We start from the raw sequence: 11,612 nt of genomic DNA, 5'->3' as shown, positions 1-11,612 counted from the left end.
CCTCCAGCTTGTTACAACAGACAGTCCTTAAGGAGTGATGCCAGCTTTAGGCCTCTAGGACAGGGGTAATCAAACTGTGGCCCTCCAGATGTCCATGGACTACATTTCCCATGAGCCCCTGCCAGCGAAGGCTGGCAGGGGCTCATGGGAATTGTAGTCCATGGACATCTGGAGGGCCACAGTTTGACTACCCCTGCTCTAGCACCTTCAGGCCCCTTGACCATCTTCTGTCTTCCTCAGCCTTCAAAGAGGAAGGTGAGGGAGTTGGGTCAGCCTCGGCCGGGCTTCACGCTGGGCATCTCCTTGGGAGTCCTGCAGAGGGCGCTCCGGGTATATTTAAAACCACCACTGCAGCCTTTCTGGGCATTCTTCACTTTATGGTGTGTTGTTTTCCTCCCTTCCTTCTAGGCTTTCACTGTGGCTCTTCCTGCCGTGTGTGACCTGCTAAGAGGGAAGGACTCATCAGCAGTGGGAAGGACTTCAGCAACTGCAGTTCAAATCATTGAGCTTGGTCAGATGTAAGGTGAGCAAACTGGGTTTTGGCAAGCCAGGTCTGTGCTCTGGGTAAGCAAAGCTGGGCGGCTGGGGGGGGGGGAATGCTTTGATATCCCCAACCACTGGAGCAGGGAGTTGGTTTGCCCTTCCTGTGCGGACAGTTGACTTCCTTCCTGGGACATTCGAATCCAGAAGCCCCCTATGGCCAACGAGATGTTCAGGGTGTGAGCTTTTGAGTCTCCAAGCTCTCTTAAGACCGTTTCCGCACTGGGAACTTGGCTGCCCGGGCTCTTGTGTGGAAGCACAAATCCGGGGCAAACGAGGAGCACGGGGCCAAATGTTTCCCCGTGTGTGGGAGCAGGAAGAGCAGGAAGAGGCAGAGCAACCTGTCCCAGCTCAAATTCTAGCCTGCAGCCTGGCGCAAAGTCTCCGGTGTAGAAACAGACTTTGTCAGATAGTTTTGTATCGAGAAAGGGAGCTTTGTCTCTCAAACGTTCTCTCTTAATTTGGCCTCTAAGGTTCTACTGGGACTCAAATCTCGTGTAGAAACACGTTGGCTGAAAACTTTATTTCCAATTGCTTTATGCAGCCCGGAATTTGGAATTGCAGTTAAGGTCTTTCACAGCCTTGTAACGTAAAGTCTCTTAACTGGAGATTCTGGGACCTGACCCATTGTTCTTATGTGTGCAGAGCACTGATTCTGTGCTTGAGCTTGTTTCCTGGTAATGCTCCTTATTTTCTTGTCCTGAACAATAAAATCTGGAAATCACCTTGCAAGAGGTGGTTTGCCCAGATGTGTAATGTAGTGTACACAGTGGTGTGTAGTCGTTAAGAATGGTGGCCTCTAATCTGGAGAACCAGGTTTCAATCCCCACTCCTCCACATGAAGCCAGCTGGGTGACCTTGGGCTAGTCACAGTTCTCGCAGAGCAGTTCTCTCAGATCAGAGCTCTCTCAGCGCCACCTACCTCACAGGATATCTGTTATGGGGAGAGAAAGATAAAGATGATTGTAAGCTGTTTTGGGACTCCTTCAGGTAGAAGAAGATGTTTTTTATACCCTGTTTTTTACTACCTGAAGGAGTCTCAAAGTGTTGCCTTCCCCTCCTCCCTGCATAGCACACACCCTGTAAGGGAGGTGGGGCCAAAAAGCAGGGTATAAAAAAACACCTCTTCTATTCTTTCCATCTCAGTCCGAGACATCCACAATCTCTGAGCTTCTACCAGTTTATCACTTGATAACTTGAAAACTACCAGTGAGGCTGAGGAAGAGAGAAAATATTTGGGAGAAAAAGACACATTGATAATTATTCTCCGTTTTGCAGGGAGAGGACCTTCGAAGATTAAGAATCCACCCGTAGTGCCTTTTTTCGGCAGTCATCATGGACCAGGTGGGATTCACACACTGCTCTTGTGAACAATATGTGAATTTGTCTCCTGAAGAAATAAGACCGGTGTATGTTTGAAGGGGAAAGGAAACACTGTCTTCAGATACCTTTTTAGAGACTTGTTTCTCTCTCCTGTTTTCTCCCTCTTTTAAGCATCGTCTTAAACAAAGATCTTGTCCCCCTTGGAGCATGGGCCCTTACCGCCACTGCAGGGAATGCGTTGGGTGTCCCAGACGGTTGGCTTTGATTATATACAGAAAACTTTGCGGGGGAAGCAACGGGATGCTGTGAGGCTCACTCACGTGGAGAAGATTTTGATTGGGCGAGGGACTCTGGGTGGGCGTGTACCCAGCTCTGCTTCCTAACTGTATTCTGCCCCATTGTACCCCTTCTGGGGTTTTTTCAAGGTCTGAAGAACATTTCAGGGGTTATTCAGTGGTACAGAATTGAGAAAGGCTGGACCAGCCCTTAGAACAGGGGTAGTCAAACTGCGGCCCTCCAGATGTCCATGGACTATGATTCCCAGGAGCCCCCTGCCAGCAAATGCTGGCAGGGGGCTCCTGGGAATCGTAGTCCATGGACATCTGGAGGGCCGCAGTTTGACTACCCCTGCCTTAGAATGTCTAAGAGTGGTCACAACCCTTGTTGTGAAGGTGGCTTCTTTCCAAGGAATTCCAAAACTGTCCTGACGATTCTGCACGAGCGCTTTTTGCACCTCTTCCTACCCATCCCTTTTTTGCTCCATTCGGTTCTAGAGGTCAGGGCTCGTTTTATTTATTTAATTTATTTTATTTTAGATTTTTATATCACCCTTCCATACGGCTCTCTGCGGTTTGCATATAACATCATATAACATGTAACATAATTACACAAAACATTGCAACGAATATAGCAAATATTTATATAATTTGTTAATATTTATACATATATATTTATATTTATACATATACATGTATGTATATGTACTAGACTTGATCTTAGCCAAAAGGCCGAGAAACAATTTTATGTACGCAATATTGGAGAAATATTGTTTTATTCGTATTTGGACGATATTGTTTTTAATTATGTTTTGTAATGGCCTTTGGCTATACACAATAAATGTTATCGTATCATATTGTATATGTATACATATACATACACACACGTGTGTGTGTGTGTGTGTATGTACAGTATTTGCTGGCGTATAAGACTACTTCCCCCCCCTGAAAAACATGCCTCCCAAGTGGGGGGGGGGTCGTCCTATACGCCGGGTGGGCTTCAGTTGGGATAGACCAGGGGTAGTCAAACTGCGGCCCTCCAGCTGTCCATGGACTACAATTCCCAGGAGCCCCCTGCCAGCGAATGCTGGCAGGGGCTCCTGGGAATTGTAGTCCATGGACATCTGGAGGGCCGCAGTTTGACTACCCCTGGGATAGACATAGCTGCCCATAGTGGCCCATAGTACTGTAATGTAATGTAACGAACTCTATATTTTGAGTGGAAATGTTGGGGGGTCGTCTTATACGCCGGCAAATACGGTGTATATATAATACTTGTGTGTGTTTTCCTTCTTCCTTTTTCTCTCCCAGGGATTTGGTGGCCCCTCCGTCACTAACGTCCTTTTGTACTCCTTTTTGGAAAACTCCCCCGACTCTGCCTACTTGCCTGAGCTCAGGTCTCTGAGAAACCAGCTGAAGGCTCCCGAGCCATGCGTTCATTTGCAAGGGGCCCTGCAGACAGACGGCAATCGGTCTGGGCGATTCCAGGTGCCAGAGCCAGGTAAAGATGCTTCTTAAACACTGGGGTGGGGTGCTGGAGGACAGAACTCCCCAACAAGGTGAGCGCCATGTCCCCCACTGATTCCTGTTGTGCCCCCACCCCCATTGCTTTTTGGAAGCGGGCAGGACGAGGTGGAGCGTTTGCTCAGTAGGGCTTCCGATGGGCTGTGCAGATTTCAAGGCATACTGTTATACAGAACCTTCTTCCACATATGCTGAAGAGCCCAAGCTGGAAGGTTCCACCAAGGTCATCTAGTCCAACCCTCTGCAGAATGCAGGAACGTCGCAGCTACCTGCCCAACTGCAGTGACCGCAGTTCCATGCCCGGATGATGCCCCTTCTCCTCCCAAAAGAACCTTCAAACTCCCTGGCCAGGCTGGCCTGGAGGAAATTCACCTCCCAATCCCAAAGTGGCAATTGGCATTTCCCTGGGCATGCAAGGAAGGGCCACAAGAGCCAAGCACTGACACTGTCCCTTCTGATGTTTAGTGAGTTTTTGCCTGCCTCCTCCAACAGCCATTTTGAGGTTGGCTCTGCCTCCTGTGGAAGACGTCTTGTGGCTGTGCACATTGCCTGGTGTCAGAACTCCTGGTGCCAAAAGGTCGGGGAACGCTGCAATAGAAGCACGGGTCCGTCCTGCTGAGGAGGGCTGCTCCAGCCCTGGAGAGGCTGGCAGGAGTGCCGTGCTTGTCTCCTTGCCCGCTTTGGTGTTCCCAAGAGGTTTGCTTTTAAGGGCCAGTTTGGTGGAGTGGTTAGGAGTGCGGACTTCTAATCTGGCATGCTGGGTTCGATTCTGTGCTCCCCCACATGCAGCCAGCTGGCCACAGCACTGATAAAACTGTTCTGACCGGGCAGGGATATCAGCGCTCTCTCAGCCTCACCCACCCCACAGGGTGTCTGTTGTGGGGAGAGGAATGGGAAGGCGACTGTAAGCCGCTTTGAGCCTCCTTCGGGTAGGGAAAAGCGGCATATAAGAACCAACTCTTTTTCTTCTTCAGTAATATCAGGGCTCTCTCAGCCTCACCTCCCTCACAGGGTGTCTGTTGTGGGGAGAGGAAGGGAAGGCGAATGGAAGCCGCTTTGAGCCTACTTCGGGTAGAGAAAAGCGGCATATAAGAACCAACTCTTCTTCTTCAGTAATATCAGGGCTCTCTCAGCCTCACCTCCCTCACAGGGTGTCTGTTGTGGGGAGAGGAAAGGGAAAGTGATTGGAAGCCGCTTTGAGACTCCTTCAGGTAGAGAAAAACGGCATATAAGAACCAACTCTTCTTCTTCAGTAATATCAGGGCTCTCTCAGCCTCATCTCCCTCACAGGGTGTCTGTTGTGGGGAGAGGAAAGGGAAAGTGATTGGAAGCCGCTTTGAGACTCCTTCAGGTAGAGAAAAGCAGCATATAAGAACCAACTCTTCTTCTTCAGTAATATCAGGGCTCTCTCAGCCTCACCTCCCTCACAGGGTGTCTGTTGTGGGGAGAGGAAAGGGCAGGCGACTGGAAACCACTTTGAGACTCCTTTGGGTAGAGAAAAGCGGCATACAAGAGCCAACTGCTATTCTGATTGGCTGGTGGGATGGGCAGTCAAAGCCGTACTGAGAAAACATGACCATGTTTTCATGCTTGGCTCTAGAGCAGGCTCTCTCAGCTAGGGTTTGATGAAACCCTGGGGTTTCTTGACAGCCCTGGAGGAGTTTCCCAAATGGATGGGAGTTAATTAATTAAGGAAAGGGAAGGTGATCAGAAGCCGCTTTGAGACTCCTTCGTGTAGAGATAAATGGCATATAAGAACCCACTCTTCTTCTGCAGTAATATCAGGGCTCTCCCAGCCTCACCTCCCTCACAGGGTGTCTGTTGTGGGGAGAGGAAAGGGCAGGCGACTGTAAGCCACTTTGAGACTCCTTTGGGTAGAGAATGGTTTCAAAGCGGCTTCCAATCACCTTCCCTTTCCTCTCCCCACAACAGACACCCTGTGGGGTGGGTGAGGCTGAGAGAGCCCTGATATTCCTGCTTGGTCACAACAGCTTTATCAGTGCTGTGGCGAGCCCAAGGTCACCCAGATGGCTGCATGTGAAGGGTGGGAGTGGGGAATCAAACCTGACTTGCCAGTTTAGAAGCTGGTGCCCCTACCCACTGCACCAAGCTGGCTCTCTTGCAAGATTTTTTCCCTATTTCTAGCAAAATAAAAATCTGAATCCAATGCACAGTGCTCTGATATGTCATCAGATGACAGGTTTTTTCTAAGTGTTGCCCTTCTGTGAGGGAGATGCTTTCGTTAGTTTGACTCTCCTCTTTTCTGTTCAACTTCAGGAGATGATGAGGAAATATTCCGAATTATCGGAGCTCAGTTGGCTGAAATTGGAGACCGGCTTGCTCTGGAGATTGAGCCCTCATTCATGAACAACCTCGTGCAGCAGTTTATGGTGGAGAATTTTTCTAGAGAGGTGAGGAAGGCTTATATCAGGCTTGTAAATGTGGCGCTTGAGGGTTTTAATTTCCTAGGATAAGGAAGGTTGTGTATTCAAATAATCATACTGCGACACTGAAGAAGTCTTGTGAAGAGTCCTTCCCCGTATTCCTGGACACTTAGTAAACAGGGATAGATTGTCTAGTTATTTAAGCTCTACCTACTGCTGGAAATAAATTAATAACAAATCTTCATAAGGGACAGGGGAAACTCTTTCTCTCAGGAGAAAGAGAGATCTTACTGGAATGCTAAGATACCCACTTCTGGTCTATAATCACTCACGTTCACTCCCAAAGATTTTACTTACCCTCCCTTAGTTAACTAGCCCAAAGGACAAAGGGATTGATATAAGGCAAGATAATCGTAGAGAGTCCCCCAAATCAAAACATGAGGCATACTTAACCAAGATTTATTAACAAGCCTCGGAGGGACGGACCAGAACAAATGGGATGAAATTAATGCAAAAGAAATTATGTGGAACAGGCTTCCTCAGGGGACGGGGGGGTTCTCCATCTTTGGAGATTTTAAAACAGAGGCTGGATAGCCATCTAATGGGGAGGCTGATTCCGTGAAAGTTCAAAGGGGTGGCAGGTTACAGTGGATGAGCCACACCCTTGAACATTTTTCTATGGGGGATTAGGCCTCCTTTTATGCGTTGCTTCGATACTGAAAGTTAACATAGGTGTGGGAAGAGGATCATTTTGGAGAGCCTTCGTTTGAGAGCCTTAGGGCCCCCAAACAGGATGCCAGTCTCAGGAAACCACAAGATTGTGATGTTGTGCCATTTTGGAGAGCCTTAGGGCCCCCAAACAGGATGCCAGTCAAGATCTCAGGAAACCACAAGATTGTGATGTGCCAAGGGGGTTGGCCTGGAGAATGATATGGGTGTGATCATGAGGGGTGGAAAAAATGGGACCCTGCAAGGAATAGACGGCGTTTCTCTCCCTTGTGGATTTCTGCTTGTTACTATAATGAGTTCTGAAGACCAGCGAGTTGTTCTCTCTTGCCCCAGAGGGACGGACCAGAACGAATGGGATGAAATTAATTCAAAAGAAATTCCATCTAAACCTCCGGAAGAAGTTCCTGACAGTTAGAGCGGTTTCTCAGGGGAAAAGGCTTCCTCAGGAGGTGGTGGGTTCTCCATCTTTGGAAATTTTTAAACAGAGGCTGGAGAGCCATCTGACAGAGAGGCTGATTCTGTGAAGGCTCAAGGGGGTGGCAGGTTACAGTAGAGCGATTGGGATGTGAGTGTCCTGCATAGTGCAGGGGGTTGGACTTCCAACTCTATGATTCTATGAGTTGCTTTATGGATGAAACATGCATAGCTAAAGAATGCAGGAATGCAATGGTCACTTCCAGACTGGACTTCTGTAACTCGCTCTACACGGGCCTACCCTTAGCTTTGATCCGGAAACTTCAGCTGGTTCAGAATGCGGCTGCCAGGGTCCTTACTGGGACTCCTTTGAGGGCTCACATTCAGCCAGTATTGAAACAACTGCACTGGCTACTGGGCTGCTTCCAGATCAAGTTTAAGATTTTGGTTTTAACCTTTAAGGCTATAACGGGGCCCGAGTCCTACCTACCTGAGGGACCGCTTGTCTGCTTATTCCCCCTGCAGGCCCCTGTGCTCTGTGGCTAGGAATCTATTGGTTGTCCCGGACCCCTGGGAAATCCACCTGGCCTTGACCAGGGCCTCTTTGGCCTTGGCTCCTGCCTGGTGGAACGAGCTCCCGGAAGAGCTAAAGAACTGTCTAAGTTCCGCAGGGCCTGCAAGATGGAGCTCTTATACCAGGTGTTTGGTTGAGGCTGGGAGGGGGTTGACCGGAGTTCGGTCAGGGGTTCCCACCCCAGCTGAGCATCCCTGTAATGCATCACAGCTAAAGCTGATTGTCTGGCTAGACTTAGTAGATTATGTTGGGTGTTCCGCCATCTTGTGGGTTCTTGTGTGTACTGCTATTGTTTCAATGGGGTTTTTATGGGGAAATTGTTATGGTTTTAATTGTTAGCCGCCTCGAGGCAACAGTCGTGACAGGCGGGATATTAATCCAAGAAATACATTTAAAAAAATAAAATAAATAAAATGCTGACCAGATCACGTGGAAGGGAAATGACGTTTTCTGTTCTCTTTCCTCAGGAAATAACCCGGCATCTGTCTGTGGCCGTGCAGACCCTCGTGAGAAGAATGCCCGTGGACAGAGACCGGGACCGGTCCATGTTGTTGGTCGCCATGGTGCTGGCCCGAAATGTCGCAAGGACAGCCCCCTCTCTTCTTCATCGTGTGTTTTCTGCAACTGTGAACTACATCAACTGCAACCTCAGGGATTATGTGAATAGCTTGGCCTCCGAGGTAAAGAAAAATACAAATGGCCCATTTTAGTTCTGTGTCTCTCCACAGTGCATCGTGGTTTGGGAAGGGCTATCCACTTGTTGGATCGTACAAAGGCCATGCGTTTATTTATTACGTTGCTCCCAGCATGCTGGCTCGTGACGAGTTACAATGATAAAACCCCACAGTAAATGGATAAAACAGTACACGGTAAGACCATATCCTCCCGGATGGCGAAATACTAGCCTTCAAACACTCCCCTTCCCCCCACTAGTTCCTCAGGGAAGATATTCACAGGGAGCCTCCTGTCGTGGCTAAGCCAGGGAAGGGCCTCTGATCTCAGTTGCCCCTAGCCTCAGCCAAATGCTTGGCAGACGAGCTCTGTCTTGCAGGCCCTGCAGAACTGTGAAAGCTCCATCGGGGCCCTCAGCTCTTCCGAGAGCTCATCCCACCAGGTCGGGGCCAGGACCCAAAAGGCCCCAGCCCTGGTAGAGGCCAGGTGTTTGCTGGCAGGGGCTCATGGGAATTGTAGTCCATGGACATCTGGAGGACCACAGGTAGACTGTCCCTGGTATAGAAGATGGAGCAGAGTTGTTTTCTGTTGCCCCAGAGGGTTGGACCAGAACCAATGGGATGAAATTAATTCAAAATAATTTTCGGCTAAACATCCAGAAGTTGTTTCTGGCAGAGCAGTTCTGCAGCGGAACAGACTTCCTTGGGAGGTAGTGGATTCTCCTTTGGAAATTTTTAAGCAGAGGCTTGATAGTCAATCTAACAGAAATGCTGCTTTTATGAATTTAGGCAGATTGTGAGTAGGTGGGCAGGAAGGGATGTGCCAGCGTTTGTCTCTTGTGGCCCTTCCTTGCATGCCCAGGAAATTGCTGATCGCTACTGAGGGATGGTGGGTGAATTTCCAGCATTTGCTGGCAGGGGCTCATGGGAATTGTAGTCCATGGACATCTGGAGGACCAGAGGTGGACTACCCATTGTATACGACAGTCCTTCAAGTATTTGAAGATGGTTATATCACCTCTTAATCATCTTTCCAGGCTAAACAGGCCAAGCTCCTTCAACCTTTCCCCATATGACTTGGTCTCCAAACATCTCATCATCTTCGTAGCCCTCCTCTGGACACGCTCCAGTTTCTCTACATCTTTCTTCAGTGGTGATGCCCAAAACCGAACACAGTATTCCAAGTGAGGTCTTACTGAAGTAGAGTAAAGCAGTACCATCACCTTGCATGATCTGGACACTGTTCTTCTTTTAATCCAGCCCCAAATTCCGTTTACCTTTCAAGCCACTGAGCCACACTGCTGACTCATGTTCAGTGTATGGTCTACTAAGACCCCTCCCCCCAGATCCTTTTCACATGTACTACTGCCAAGACAAGTCTCCCCCATCCTATAGGGATGCAAATGAAGAACTTTACATTTAACACTATTGAAATTCATTTTAGCCCAATATCCTCTGGGTGTGGGACTTGTCCTGCCTTGATAGCAAGCCCTCTGGCTCAGCTCTTGGGTAGGAAATATCTAAGAAGCGTCCTGCAAATCTTTGGCTGCAACTGGATATAACAACAATTGAAGAGGTCTAGAGAGGTCTAGGTGTACAGAAGAGGTCTAGAGCTACTTGTTCTGTATTCTACCCCCCCAAAAGGTATAACAGGAGTAAAAGATACAGCCCAGGGACATTGAAGGAGTTTGGATGATAATTTTGGAAGTGCCTGGTTAATTTATTTGCTTGTCGTTCTTATTGACGTACACTGCCCTGAGCCGGCATGAAAGGATGATATATAAATTAAATAAATAATCATGACAACAGACTCTTCTCTGTTTCTCTCCTAGGGTTAAATGAACATGCTCCATCCTCCGGAAGGAAAAAAAAATCCTCATTTTATTTTTTTTTAAATATCCAAAAGCTGTTTTAGTTAGTTTTTTAAAAAAAAAAACAACATGAAATTGTGGTGTTAAACATTTCCACCCCCCCCCCCCATTGGATTGGGCATCCTACAACTTTTAGCCAGCAGCAATTAGCTGTGGCGTTCTGCTTGCCTTTGCTTCATTTTGCCAATTTTTAAAAATGAATTTGAGACCCTTTTGTATTGCTGCGTCTTCATCTCAGGTGCGAGGTGGCAAATTGACTGAGGCTCAAGCTGTTGAGAGTTGATGGGTTCCTTGCCAACCTACGCTTTGGAAGAAAGAGGAACAGCTTGTTACTTCCTGGGTCGGAACATCAGGGCTTGATTGGAAAAACCTTTCTACAAACTGGATATACTTGATTCTATCATCAGCTTTAATTTATGCTGCAGCATTAGTCCTGCCGGTCTCCGTTGTCATCCTTTGGGTCATAATTTCCTCAAACACAAATGTGAATGAGGCTTTAAGCTTGGGGTGGGGGTGGGAAGTCATGCGTGCTGCCCTTAGCCTTGGACTGAGCTCTACAGTCAGTTTAGGTGGGGGCTGGCTCAAAACAGGAATCTCTCAACCCCCCCCCCCCCCCCCGCGCGCTGTCACCTTTCAGGGCTAGATCATCATCCATTCAGACAGTTTACTTTGTAGAACCAGTCTCTGGAGTTGCTTGTTGTTGTAATTCTAATGTGTTTTTTTAATAAAAATATTCTCTTCACCAGCTCTAATAAGCATTGAATTGGACCAGTGTACAGTAATAGGCTGTACTTTGGAGATGTTGTGTAGTACTTACACAGGTGACGGTGCCCAAAGAGAAGAGCCGCCGTCTCCGTATTCTGCCCAAAAGGTATAATAGGAAAAAGAGATGGGAGTCAAGGATACCGAAGAAGAGTTTGGAAGCACCTGATTTTAAAGGTCTCAACTCCTGCCCTGGCACCTAGATTAGAAAGGTTGCTGACACTGCATTCAGTTTATCCAGCAGCTGTTTTCTTCATCTTTATAAGAAGGATCCCCCAACCATTAAGAGCCTGTGCCACACCCTTGGATTTCTGAGACAGCTGCCACAGCTTTCCTTCAGTCACACAGGGACGAAGAGCCTGGTGCTCTGATGGCAGCTGCTGTCAAAGCCGCGTGTAAGAAGAAAACCTGTGCAGCCAATTAAATCTCCAGGGGTCAATCGGAAGCCCCGTGTGGCACCTATGGAAGGGGCGGGGTGAAGTACCTTTTGTGTACAGTACAAAGAAAGTCCATTTAAATCTTTTTTCCAAAATTGACTTTATTAA

The 11,612-nt window shown here is 48.1% G+C and overlaps 1 protein-coding gene across 1 annotated transcript; it reads left to right on the top strand.

Moving 5' to 3' along the window:
• The first annotated feature begins 375 nt into the window (after nucleotides 1–375).
• BID (BH3 interacting domain death agonist) lies at nucleotides 376–11,050 on the top strand. The gene is made up of 6 exons (XM_077340106.1): nucleotides 376–523; nucleotides 1,819–1,884; nucleotides 3,450–3,639; nucleotides 5,940–6,073; nucleotides 8,231–8,443; nucleotides 10,267–11,050. The coding sequence occupies exons 2-6, from the start codon at nucleotides 1,876–1,878 to the stop codon at nucleotides 10,270–10,272; spliced, it is 552 nt and encodes a 183-aa protein (XP_077196221.1). The 5' UTR covers nucleotides 376–523; nucleotides 1,819–1,875; the 3' UTR covers nucleotides 10,273–11,050.
• The last annotated feature ends 562 nt before the right edge of the window (nucleotides 11,051–11,612 follow it).

The sequence above is a fragment of the Paroedura picta genome, chromosome 5 (genome assembly GCF_049243985.1).
Source record: "Paroedura picta isolate Pp20150507F chromosome 5, Ppicta_v3.0, whole genome shotgun sequence".
Classification (NCBI taxonomy): domain Eukaryota; kingdom Metazoa; phylum Chordata; class Lepidosauria; order Squamata; family Gekkonidae; genus Paroedura; species Paroedura picta.
This window is presented reverse-complemented; position numbering and strand designations above follow the sequence as displayed.

Coding starts and splice junctions, on each gene's coding strand:
- BID (XM_077340106.1), top strand. Junction 3,640..5,939: donor ATTCCAGGTGCCAGAGCCAG/GTAAAGATGCTT, acceptor GTTCAACTTCAG/GAGATGATGAGGAAATATTC. Junction 6,074..8,230: donor TGGAGAATTTTTCTAGAGAG/GTGAGGAAGGCT, acceptor CTCTTTCCTCAG/GAAATAACCCGGCATCTGTC.